Source organism: Megalobrama amblycephala, linkage group LG11 (genome assembly GCF_018812025.1).
Source record: "Megalobrama amblycephala isolate DHTTF-2021 linkage group LG11, ASM1881202v1, whole genome shotgun sequence".
NCBI lineage: Eukaryota > Metazoa > Chordata > Actinopteri > Cypriniformes > Xenocyprididae > Megalobrama > Megalobrama amblycephala.
The window spans coordinates 28,192,806-28,206,108 of record NC_063054.1 but is presented as its reverse complement, the minus strand read 5'-3'; the positions used below and the strand labels follow the sequence as shown (position 1 = coordinate 28,206,108).

Genomic DNA, 13,303 nt, shown 5'->3' with positions numbered 1-13,303 from the left:
CACAATAAAATATTTAGTGCCAACCCAGTGCAGAAAGGTCAGTGATCCGTGCACAAGTGCATTTTGTTTACTTTAAAAAAGCTCTCAGAACACCACAGAGCTTATACCTGCTTCTTAAACCATATCAGATGTGATATTCTGCACCAAAAGACTAAAAGCAAAGGCCTGTCATAATAATGAGTTCTTTAACCAAAAAACTTAAAAGTCTAAAAGGCACAAGTTCTGCTCCACCCTGTATAACATAACAGAGACACCACAGGGCGAGACCTCATGGTTTCATCCATTTTTAAAGACCTCTCTGTTTTGACTGTGAAGTATAGCAAACCTAAAATTGGGTTAAGAGAACTGTGCCTCCCTCGGGCTGCAGTAAATGTGACTAAGGCTTGAAGGAGACTGGTTGAATTTTGCCCCTACATGGGCACTGGTGGGCGGGAAATGTGGCAGAAGGCAGGGCGTCATAAACAGTGTCACAATGGTTGCCTTGCTTCCTCTGCCGTAACACTGTGCTCAATGGGGTCATGAGGGGTGGAGCAAAACTTCCAAAACAACGCATCCCATTCAAACACCATGTATGAACCTCTGGTCCTAAAAGTATGAATGTTTATAGTGTCTAAAGACATTTAGATCCTTCAGATAATGGCTTCTCTTCACAAAAGTAGGCAAAACTTCATCTAGCCAATGTTGGCATTTTGGATTATCAGGCAGAGGAAAGAGCGCGTAAAACACAAAACAGCCTCAGTGCGTAAATCGATGGGGGTTTGGTATTCAGAGGCGACCTCCGCAGCCCATCATAAAACATGTAGGACTTATAAGGCGTACAATTCTTCTTACAATCCGCTTTTGGTCTGAATAGCACTTCTGTTTTGTGATCTTGGCATCTCAAAAGCACTGAGATACAAAGAGCCATGTGAAGAGGAGCCTAATTTAAGCTTGTATTGGTTATCTTACAACTCCGGCTGCACAATTAATCAAAATAAAACTGTAATTGTGATATGGTTTAGTGCGATTATCTAATCACAAAGGTTGTGATTTAATTAAATGAATATGCGGAGCGTGAAGCATGGCACCATGTAATTTTATACACAGGTAGCTCATGATCATGTGTTTTAAATGTCTCAAAGTGGCTCAGTTCACATTAAATGCAGCTTATGTCTTTTTTTTTCAGTCAAAAAGAAATTACAGTTTTTGAGGAGAACATTCCATATAGTGGACTTTACTGGGGTACAATAGGTTGAAGGTCTAAATTGCAGTTTCAGTGCAACTTCAAAGGGCTCTACATGATCCCAGCTGAGGAATAAGGGTCTCGTCTAGCGAAACGATCGGCCACTTTCTAAAAAAACAAAAACAATTATACTCTTTAACCACAAATGCTCGTCTCGCACTGCTCTGCGCCATGCTTTACATAATCATGTTGAAAAGGTCACACGTTCACAGAGTGAAAAACTCCATCTCATTTTCTCCTCCAACTTCAAAATCGTCCAACATCGTTGTTTTACCTTTTTTCTGTAAAGGGCGTTTGACTTAGTCCTCGCATATTCGCTTTGTATACACTGGATCGGTACTTTCGCCTATGTCACGCTTGACCTTTCCAACATGATTACGTAATGTTACGTAATGTTTTCCTCAGAAAACTTCATTTCTTTTTGACTGAAGAAAGAAAGACATTGATGACATCTTTGATGACATGGGGGTGGGTAAATTCTGAAGTGAACTAATCCTGGGCCCTTGCAGTTTTCCACCAAAATAAATAGTTTAACATTTAAAAATGAACAGATTAAGAATATAAAATATTAGTATTGTAATTTTACAGTTAACACTGTAAAATAAAATATTAATTTACTGTTCTTAAACACTTGATTTTTTTTTACTTTACAGTAAAACAACAACAGTATTTTTTATTATTTCAATAATAATAAAAAAGTTAGATTTTAGATTGTATTCCCAAATCATGTAGTCCTACTTACAGAGAAAGGTTGTGGTCTGTAGATGTCCTAACATACACTTACAAACCTCTGGGCTCTTTATGGGCCCATATGTAATTAGCATGACTCTATGGTATGTTGTAAAACTACTAGCTTAACAAAAGCACTAATTATTCACCCTAGTACACTAGTAGTTGTTGCAAAAAGGGGTTATTAGCTTTGCATCTATTTTAGATTCCTGACTGACTGTATCAAAAAATATCTGGGTCATGGAGGCTTCTTGAACCACTTCATTGTTTCTTGGTGACAGGAAAAAAAGAACACTTGGTATTTGGCTAACCTTCCATTCCAAATAAATAGTTAGCAACAAATAAACAGTAAAGGACCAGATTACATAAATTTAAACAAGTGAGTCTAAATTAAAGACAGAGAGAGAGAGGAAGAGAGAGAGAGAAAGTATCTGAGCTATGATGCATTTCATTCACAGTGCTTTCACAGACTGTTACCATGGACAAAAACATCATAAATCTAACTTCCAGCAGCTGCTCAATTCAATGAAAAAGCAGCATCACTGAGAAGAGCCAGACAACTCTGGCGGCCAAGGTTACAGTCAAGTTCAAATGCCAGCTGAGAAGTCAGGTCTGGTAACACTCCAACTCACAGTAGAGTTATCACCTACACGATCACCTGCAGATAGCAAAACCATGCTTCTGTTCTCAGGAACAACAGCAGGGTACAAGCTTTCACAAACACCCTACTTAACATATTATGTAAAAATATTACCAGTGGTTTCTGTAATCATTACACTTCACAAAAGCTACTTCCCCTGTGATTAACCTCAGCATCAGTGCCTGTCTGACAAACAGGGAGGAAACAAGAAAGTGTAAAACAAGCAGGAAGTTTGTTGAAAGTGAACAACAGAAAACATCACACTAGTCTTTCACAGTACAGTACAGTACATCTGATGCGGTGCCAACTACCGGTCATGCATTTGGTTGAGTGCAATTGACATGTTCTGGCAAAATTTCAGAATGTAATCAAGAATTTCACTAAGGCATGGAATACACTGGCACCAGATGTGAAAGATAAGACCCAGGGAAAGGCAGACAATTTACCTACTTCACGTCAATATTAGTTCATCATGCATTCTGAGTAGTAGACGAGCAAATCAAATCAGGCTACTGGATTGTTCTGCATTAGTAAAATCTCACAGCTGCAATTTGCTGATAAAGACACACAAATATCTGACTGTTTATTAGAGGTCAGAGTAACTAAGCACATTATGAGTCTAAGAGTCCATCTGCTTCAAGCCAACAAAACCATAACTGGATTTACTTGTACAAATGCAATAAGCCAGATGATGTGGAAAGAAAATAATCTTTTTGATCATAAATTAGCATGGTCTATTATAAAAGTACCACACAACATTAAGCTAACTTTTAAATATAAACTAAAGAGATGTATAAATAAAGCATTAAATACTAGTAGAGAAGTGGAAATCTTATTTAAACTGAATCTACATTAAATATTGGAAAATATGCATTTTTATAGGGATGCATTAATACTATAATTATGTGCAATAACTATAATTATTTGGGTGTCATGGTTGATAACCAATAAATGTCTGATATTATAATTCTATAATATTTAGTGTAATAAAATTAAAAATAAAACACTAAAAACTAAAATAAATTATTTTAAATGCTAAAAGTGATTTTACAACATATAAAAACATCACAGCATAAAAAAATAGATATGTTTTAATTTTTTTAATGATTACATTACATTTAACAGTTTTATTAAATTATTAGTGTTTTTAAAATGTTTAAAGGGTTAGTTCACCCAAAAATTAAAATTATGTCATTAACCCTTTCGAGCGTGAGTTTAAAATATTCTAACTGTCCCCCCAGAGTGAGTTTTTTTAAGGCGACCGTTATTTTAGAACGTTTGCCTTTAATGTTTCCATAGCGACGCGTCATGCGTGTCACGAGCGCTGAACGCAGCCACAATAACACTGTATGACAGGTGGATCGCTATTATTTTGTTTTTCCTTGTTTATTTAAAATATTCACAAACTTGCTTACCATGTTATCAACTATCTGATATTCCGATCCTCAAATATGTGTAACTGAGTGTGTTTTGTCTTTTAAAAGCCTTTATAAATGATCTTTATCTTGATCTATAATGCGAGATGGGTGCCGCCATCTTAGTTTGCCCCCCAGTTCGCAGAGTCCTGTCAGTCGGATTTAAAGCAGGTGAATTCATCATTTTCTCCCAAAATATATGCAAGTAAGTGGCTGGTGAACTGGAAGAATGATAGAGTAAACTTTGTAGTTACTTGGGCCCATTATGTGTATCTGATATGAATAAATGTCTGCAAATTGTAAACGAATGGATTGTTATTGCTCCTTCCACTGATGTCTGACATCAGTGTGTATTTTATAAACTCTAAATATATTGTTTTAATGGTGCTTATGCGTATTTAAATGTCTGAAACCTTAAAAGAAACGTTATGTGGCTGAAAACACTGCATAGCTGCAATATATGACAAGAGCTGCGCGCGTCCGTCTCACAGCCAGAGCGCGAAAGCGCAGTTTGAACCTGGCAGTTATGTGACATCGCTGAACGTTCGAAATCCCATATGTGGGACCGTACGCCCAGAGGCACTGAAATAAAAATCCCATATGTGGGACCGTACCGCTCAAAGGGTTAATGGCTCACCCTCATGTCGTTCCAAACCCGTAAGACCTCCATTCATCTTCTGAACACAGTTTAAGATATTTTAGATTTAGTCCGAGAGTTTTCTATTCCTCCATTGAAAATGTATGTACGGTAGACTGTCCATGTCCAGAAAGATAATAAAAACATCATCAAAGTAGTCCATGTGACATCAGTGGGTCAGTTAGAAGTTTTTGAAGCATCGAAAATACATTTTGGTCCAAAAATAACAAAAACTACGACTTTATTCAGCATTGTATTCTCTTCCGGAAACCTTTCCATTGAATTGATTCCATTGAATTGATTCCATTGAATCATTTCATCTGTCGGCGTTGGTAATGCACTTTTACGTCGTTGTTTTTGGCGATTAGGACATCCGTGACATGCACACTTACGCACCATTTTAAAAAATATAGAAATACCAAAATACAAACAATGTAAAGTAGCTTGAATACAGCGTGCATCTCCCTCAGACTGTAAACGAAGCTCGAGCACACCGGATAACACGTCAGCAGCGTCACTGCGGAGTCGTGAACCCGGATTGACAACAGACCCGGAAGAGAAGACAATGCTGAATAAAGTCGTAGTTTTTGTTATTTTTGGACCAAAATGTATTTTCGACGCTTCAAAAACTTCTAACTAACCCACTGATGTCACATGGACTACTTTGATGATGTTTTTATTACCTTTCTGGACATGGACAGTATACCGTACATACATTTTCAATGGAGGGACAGAAAGCTCTCGGACTAAATCTAAAATATCTTAAACTGTGTTCCGAAGATGAACGGAGGTCTTACGGGTGTGGAACGACATGAGGGTGAGTCATTAATGACATAATTTTCATTTTTGAGTGAACTAACCCTTTAAGTAAGCATTAGATGATGGAAAATGTAACCTAAAAGTAAAAAATACTGTTGTAATCATGTAATCAGCTTTGAAAGCTTGAGAAATCATAAGTAGACTAATCCAATCACGCATAGAAAACCCTGGACAGTGAAAACAACTGAGGGTGCATCCTGTTTTGTCACTACACATGCACTGCATTGAACAGACAAACGACCTCTGTGGATTAACAAGTGATTTTACACATGCCTTGTTGCCAGCTGGATGAGGCAGCGGAGGCCTTTTGGACGACACACAATGCATTTACACACTGCCAAAATGCTGCACATTCACTACTACCACTTGCATTCCCTTTCGCGATCTTTTGCGTACTCTGCCACCATGGCATGAGATGAGATGCCTAACAAAGCCTGAAAAAGAAAAGTGACTCGGATTAATCAATTAACTCCTCCGCAAGAAAGGCTTTGAAAATGAATGCAGCACATGTGTGGTTGTAATGCAAACTAATTTAGGCCCCAAATATTCCCACTGTTCAGATGCTGCAGACTGATATATCAGAGAGTGTACAAAAAAAAGCATGAGCAAGCAGTCTATAATCAGAAGAGAACAGAAAGGCATTTTAGGCAGTTCTGCATGGGTAATATTACTGTAAGAGGAAGTACTTGTCCACAAAAACTACATTATCATCAATCTTCAGGTTGGGGATGTCAACCTACATAAATTCCCATAATAGATTGTTGTTTAAATGAGTTATTAATTAATTGTTAATCATAACCTTTAAATCCGAAGCGGGATGCGCTACCAAGTTATCATGTTACTCAACAAGCACTTGCTTAATCAACACAAAACAGGTTCACACACGTGTAAACAGAATATGGTGCTATTGAGCCACATTTTGGTTTGTAACTTTGCAAAACTTTAGTTAACCATAGTGGATTGCATATCTTTATTTAGAGCAGGTGGTCTCAAACAAGCCCAAACAGAACAAAAGACAATGCGTAGATCACGGAGTGTCATGACCAAGCGTGCCACACGAGGCCTGAAAAGTGAAGCTTCAGTTACTACAATTGAAGAGAGTGAAGGTGCGTCGTCCATCTTTTTTTTTTTTACAGTCTATGGTCATGACATGCTTCTTGGCTAAAGCTATAGGACTTCCGGGATCCGATCACGTCGTGATCATGATGCAGTGTTTTACAACGTCATTTGGAAGTTCAACCAATGGAAACTGGATCTTGGGTGTGGTGGGTGGTTGGGAAGTTGTGTAGTAGAGACCAATCGGACACAGCTGGAGTAAACTTGGATTGGTTTGATCGCTCAGATTGACAGGTCTTGATTTACCATGTGCCATAGAATAGGAGCACACAGCTGAAATAGCGCTGGAAGATCATCACTCATCAACCAGATCTTATTACTTGTTTATTCTATGTACTTTTATTGTGGCGTTTACACAAGTAAGTAGGTCTTATGATCAGTAAAATCTCTTGTTTGGAGGTTTTTTTGGACCCTTGGTTAATTATGTTGCGAAATAAAACGGCTAGTCTACCTAATCCATTGCATGGCTTGAACAAATGAATACAGTTTGTGTGTCTGCTGCCGAATGATGACTTTGCGTAACCGACCACTGATACGTTTTATCAACAATTAATCGTTGGCATTCCTACTTCAGGTGCTTCTGTGCTTTTCTAAACACAATGAAAACTTTGTCAGGATGTGAGGCTGGTCAAACTACCCTGAAATAAAATCCCTGTCATTTCAAAGATATCATGCAAAGCCATAGCCAGAGGCTTAACCAGCGCGCAGAGCATCGCAGCTGTCGCCATCCGTCTGGCAGCAGGCAGCATTTTAACAATTGATCTGGGAAAACAATAAATCTAGAAACCCTCTGGCTGTCCAGAGAAGAACAAAAATGAAAGCATTAAAGAAACTGGAAGTATCCCAGCAATTTGGCAACTTGTCAGATTCACTTCAAACTAACTGGCACTAAATCTGTCCCTGTACAGAATCCAATGGGTGGGTTTTTAGCTTCCCAGCTCTCCTGAGTGTCAGTAAAGAAACAGCTGCCATCTCTTGTGTTGACAATAACAACCTGGAGCTTCTCTTTCCCAGCTTAGCACTTTGAAAGAAGCTTTATCTTGAGAAATGCAATTTTATAGGCCAGGGCTACATATTAGGGAAAATCACATTTACTGCATGGCTGGAATGCTAGTATTTTGGAAATTTTAGAAAATAGTCACAATCTTTAACAACAGAAGAAAATGAAAACTATGCAAAAAATGTTTACAAAGTAAAATGATCTTCCATTAGCACTGTTCGTCCAAACTGACCCGAGGCACACTGGTATTATTACTGGTCATTTTTCAGTAAATTGTACTGGGGATAAATCTTCAAACTATGTCAGCAGTCTACATCCTTACCAAAATACACATGAATTAGTCATTACTATGAGATATAATGCTTTTCAAATCCTAATTTCCATTAAAAATCCTATCAACCGTTTGCAGTTAAACCCGTTGCTCGCACGAGACTGCCAAATGACATCTCAATTTAACCGCCAGCGGGTGGGCTTCCCTGTAAAATACCAGTATGCTTGTAAACCAAACAAATTAAAAAGGTACACATATTTAGTATAGATACATAATGAATATGTAACCTTTTTAATGTCTTTTAAAACTTGTCAAATACTCCTAATAACCGTTGTCGCAGTAACAGCCACCAAATAAATCACTTGAGGACTACTAATGCCTTTCTCTTCGATTAAAATCTTGATGTAAATTACAAACATTCTTGTTTCCGCAAATTCAAACAACACAACTAATAAAGAAAGACAAAACTTGATCTGAAACCAGACTAAGATCTTTAAAAAAAAAGCGTACTTTTTTCTAGTGACCTGAAGCCACATTTCCTGCGGCTTTGAGACGTTTGACAGAGAGCAAGAGCTAACGCACTCTTCTGGCTCGCGCGCTGACTATTGTGAATTCAAGCGTATGCAGGAATAAAAGCGTTTCCCCATTATTTTAAAAAGTTAGACACCTATATAAAGTCTTATCATACTTACCAATAAATTCCGCAAATATAGTTTTTCCAGTGATTTCGCCTCTGTCAACTCTACCGACTCAACCCTCGGACAGCTCCACCTTACACTTTCCAACTTCAGTTGCAGTCAACTGAGTGTACTAGACATCTCAGCAACACAGCCAGCGGCGTGAACACAGCGACAGGCGCTCTGATTCAAAATGGCCACCTGAGAGTCCAAGTTTCATAATAAAAGTCCTGTTCCAATAGCGTTTATCGGGCGCTGGTCATTCAGAGGCTTATGTCTTTGAGTTCTGGATGACCCTACACCTTCAGATCTCCTACTGACATCTTTTTTAGGCTGATTTTATTGAGAAGTTTGGATGCTGAAATACACGGACGTTACCTCTATACCTTGGTATTTTTATATATATTTAAAAAGACTGATTATTCTGACAAAATGATTTAAGATAACTCATGAAAAAATAGATAAAATCATTTCTTTTTTTTTCTTTTTTGTTTAGTGTAATTGTGTATGCAAACACTGCTCTCTAAGGCTTTACCTGATTAAAAGAGAATACACATTGTTTTTTTTTTTTCCCCAGGACCATTAAGGTCAGTGAAAAAATATGAGTACAGCTAGATGAGTATAGTTTAATCACACAGTTTAATCAATTTTTGTGTTTCATATCAATATGACATAAATGTAATATGATTGTTTAATATATTTGTTTTGTTTTTTATTTTCCATGTTAAAGACACTAATCAGTTTAAATACAGGTTATATTTGAGAATATAGAGAAGGCAATATGATAAACAATAAACTAAGTTATATGAATAAAGATTAAAGGGATAGTTCACCCAAAAATGAAAATTCTGTCATCATTATTCACCCTAAAGTTGTTCCAAACCTGTATGAATTTCACTAACCATTGACTTAGTATGGACAAAATACTATGGAAGTCAACGGCTACCATCAACTGTTTGGTTTCCCACATTCTTCAAAATATCTTCTTCTGTCTTAAGCAGGAGAAAGAAATTCATATAAGTTTGGATCGGTTTGGATCAACTTGAGGGTGAGTCAATGATAACAGAATTTCATTTTTGGGTGAACTATCCCTTTAATCATTCTGAGCAGACAGGGACATCTAGTGGACAACAACAAATGTGAGGTACTCAGGGAAGACAAATTAATACTCATAATATAAACAATAACATAACATAAACAATAATATGAATGCATTGTGCTTTGTCTGTCAGTATAAAATTAAGACATTATTGTCATTATGACATATTTAAAAACATAATAATAAATTAACTTTGTCGTTCATGTTGCTATCACAACATCATCCAGTAGATGTCTCAAGCTTCATTTGATTCTTCATATATTGGTCTCCTTCATGGCTGTCCATCAAAAAGAGACACAGCTGGAACAGAATAATGCTTATTATACCATTTTCCATTTTATTACGCTTTTTAAGTGTCATTAATAATTAATTATATTGATTTAAATATTTTTTAAAAATATTTTACATCCTTGTTCTGGTTAACTTAAACATAAAAGGACGATATATTATTTAAGACTGGTATTGAAAGTACATATGGGCTTACTTGGTGTGCTTCTATGGGATCTCTGTGATGCACGGAGCCCTTCCTTACTCAGTCTGGGCACTGGAGGCCTTACAGGACCAGGACGTATCCCTGCATTCCACTGGGAGGTCTGGGAAAGTCTCTTTATGGAGTCCTTGTTAGTCGGATGTGCTTGTAAATTGTGTGCTGCCCATTGCGGCCTATTATGGTTTTGCTTTCCTGTTGCACTGAGATCCAAGGATAAAAACATCTGGGAAAATAAACAAATAAAAGCCCTGATTCCCCTTATATTTCTAATAAAATACTCAGCATATGTTATAGAATATAATATGTCTGTTTTCTTTGCCCAGCAACACAGTGCCTTCTTTGCCTCTGTGCAGCACATTTCCATGATACTCCACATAAAGTCTGTTCAGTATGCATGATGCCTCTTGGTTATAGTCTCTAGAGAATTATTTGCATGCTGCTGCTGCTGATTTCAGTGCAAATCAACAGCACAGTCATATGACAATTATATTGGCTTACCAAAGATTTAGCCTTGCGCAGCTTGTATGTTGAGTGAGATGGTGCTTTCGTTGTTTTTTCTTGTGTTGTTGTATTGGAAGAAGCACTTTTTCCCTTTATGAGCCTATAGCAATAAAAATGGCTTAGAATTTTCTATTTTTTATGAATTTAATGCATTTTCTGCTGAATAAAAGTATGCATGTCTTACTGACCCCAAACTTTTGAAAGGTAGTGTATCTGTGTGTGAAAAACAAAATAGGTTCACTCACGTTATTCTTGCATGCTCAACTGGGTCAAGGTTATCCAAGTAGTTAAAGCGTATTATGTCGGTGGGATGTCTGTCTGAGTCTCTCCACGGAGGAAGACCTTTGGCTGATTTCACCAAGCCATTCCCATCTTTACTTTTCCCATGCAGACTCGATAGGTCAGACTTGAACTCCCTGTGGCCGGTCACAGGATGTGACCCCACGATCTCGCTGCCAATTACTTTCACCTCAGGGATAGTAAAGTCTTCCTTCACAGGCATCTGCAATATGCGAGAGAAAACAAAAAATACATTGATTCCAGCATTTCTCAATGGATATTTCTCTCTTTCTCCACATTATCTTACCTTGGGCCTGCTAATATGAAGCTCCTGCACTGTCTCTATGTAATGCCTCTTCCATACACCTTGTTCAAATGGTGTTGGAGCAAAGCTTATGCACCAGCCTAGTTTCAGACATTTAGGCATCCACAGTTGGTCAAGCTCCACCAAGTTTTTCCAATGCCAGCTCACCTGCAAATGAAAATATTACAGTGATTAGAGAATTTGCTAATGTCAAGCATACAATACAGTTCAAAAGTTTAGGATCAGTAAGATTTTTTTTATTATTATTTAGTAATTTCATTAAGCATGGATGCACTAAATTGATCTAAAGTGACAGCAAAGAATGTATATATATATATATATATATATATATATATATATATATATATATATATGTTACAAAGAAATCTATTTCAATTAAATGCTGTAAATGCAAGTAAATTTCCACAAAAAAAATTTTACACAACCATTTTCAACATTGATAATAATATGCATATTAGAATGATTTCTGATAGATTTTGTGACGCTGACGATTGGAGTAAAGGCTGCTGAAATTTAGTTTTGCCATCACAGGAATAAATTATATTTTAAAAATATATTAAAATAGAAAACAGATATTTTAAATTGTAATAATATTTAAACTGTGGTATATATAGACACAGTAAGGCAATAATATAAATGGCAATAATACATACCTGAGCACATCTACAGAGGCTTCGGGGGTCTAGGAATGAAAATATATAGAGGGATATGACCCTGGGAAGGACTCTAGTGAAGTCAAGGGCTTCCTCTGGTACCCAGCTGCTCAGAGTCTGTCTAAAATGTTTCAGCTGGTTCACAGAACATCTGGAGAAAAAATCTTGTAGCACCTGTTTCCTCTGGCTGTCTGTCCACTTCTCAAACTGCGGCAAAAAAGGAATATATCAGCAAAGCAAATATCAAAAACAAGAAAGTGTAAACATTGCAGCAAGTGCATGCCTTACCCACTTTCCAAGCAGATTTCTTCTCTCTTCAAAAACCTGCAAAAATGTTTACAGAAATTACCTTTGATACTAAAACATTTGATATGATATGAAACTATAATCAGTTATGCTATAACTAATTATCAATGCAACTGTAGCTTAAAATTGAATCTATATTTCTAATGGCAAACCAAGCTGAAGATCATATACTATAATTTTTGACTGATGCACGTACATTAGCATTGGAGAGCTGATGATTTAGAGGTGTCCAGGAGCTCAGTTTGGTCTGCATTTTTGTTCTGGGGGCTTGAGGCATCTTTCACTGAAGTTCAGACCTTTTAGATTCAGCTCCATCCAATCATGCCTGCGTAAACCTCAGTCATATTATACTAAGGCACCACAACATCAAGGTCTCTTTATCAGGATTACATTCCCATGTTAAGGTAAACAAATGTGCTGAGATTTTCACACTAGCAACAATAAAATGGCCTAGAAGTACAGTACATAAAAGCAAGGAAATCAAACCTACCATTTGCAGCAATGTCAAGCCAAAATACTCATGTTAGCTTCTATAACGAAACCATTAAAGGTTTACTGAATCAATATTGATGGTTTTGCGCTTCCTGTTCGGTACAGTTTACCAGTCTCCATAGCAATCTCACTCTCTCTCACTCTGTCCCGCCTCTTTCCCAAACACTGGAAATGTCCGATTCGCAAACGGATCTTTGTCGTCGAATCTTTTAAATGAATCAGTTGAAACCGATACTCTAGGCGGGCCTAGCTTTTATAAACATGCCTTAGAAAAAACTTTACTGGTGTGAATCTTGAGACAAAACAATGGCACTGACATATTTTAAGACATCAATGCAAGTTGCTTTCAATTAAACAGCTCAAACATCATTTTAGTCTGGGATCTGACTTAAAGGGATAGTTCACCCAAAAATGAAATTCTGTCATCATTTACTTAACCTCAAGTTGTTCCAAACCTGAATGAATTTCTTTCTTCTGCTGAAAACAAAAGAAGATATTTTGAAGAACGTCTGTAACCAAATAATTGATGGACCCCATTGACTACCATAGTAATTTTTTCCATACTATGGAAGTCAATGGGGTCCATCAACTGTTTGGTTACCCATACTCTTTAAAATATCTTCTTTTGTGTT

At 37.0% G+C, this 13,303-nt stretch overlaps 2 protein-coding genes across 7 annotated transcripts in view; both read right to left on the bottom strand.

Annotated features, from left to right (window-relative positions):
* The window catches only part of fam49a (family with sequence similarity 49 member A), a 33,856-nt gene extending 25,143 nt beyond the window's left edge, over positions 1 to 8,713 (bottom strand). For 2 of the 5 annotated variants that reach the window (XM_048207187.1, XM_048207188.1), the window contains exon 1: positions 8,542 to 8,713. The gene's annotated coding sequence lies outside the window, so the exon portion shown is untranslated. The remainder of the gene's footprint in view (positions 1 to 8,541) is intronic. The other 3 variants (XM_048207191.1, XM_048207193.1, XM_048207194.1) reach the window with 3 other exon arrangements.
* A 435-nt stretch (positions 8,714 to 9,148) lies between these two features.
* Positions 9,149 to 12,868, bottom strand: fbxo16 (F-box protein 16). 2 transcript variants are annotated; one of them, XM_048208097.1, is made up of 9 exons: positions 12,670 to 12,868; positions 12,376 to 12,529; positions 12,162 to 12,197; positions 11,874 to 12,080; positions 11,203 to 11,367; positions 10,862 to 11,118; positions 10,614 to 10,716; positions 10,110 to 10,338; positions 9,149 to 9,925 (listed from the first exon to the last, which is right to left on the bottom strand). In XM_048208097.1, exons 2-9 carry the CDS (start codon positions 12,454 to 12,456, stop codon positions 9,897 to 9,899), a joined length of 1,107 nt encoding a protein of 368 aa, XP_048064054.1. In that variant the 5' UTR covers positions 12,457 to 12,529; positions 12,670 to 12,868; the 3' UTR covers positions 9,149 to 9,896. The 2 variants fall into 2 exon arrangements, with proteins under 2 accessions (XP_048064054.1, XP_048064053.1); XM_048208096.1 differs by having other exon boundaries at positions 12,376 to 12,504; positions 12,670 to 12,864.
* Positions 12,869 to 13,303: the final 435 nt, after the last annotated feature.

Coding starts and splice junctions, on each gene's coding strand:
- fbxo16 (XM_048208097.1), bottom strand. CDS start 12,456: ATGCCTCAAGCCCCCAGAACAAAAATGCAGACCAAACTGAGCTCCTGG. Junction 11,119..11,202: donor TTCATATTAGCAGGCCCAAG/GTAAGATAATGT, acceptor CGCATATTGCAG/ATGCCTGTGAAGGAAGACTT. Junction 10,717..10,861: donor GTTGAGCATGCAAGAATAAC/GTGAGTGAACCT, acceptor TTATTGCTATAG/GCTCATAAAGGGAAAAAGTG.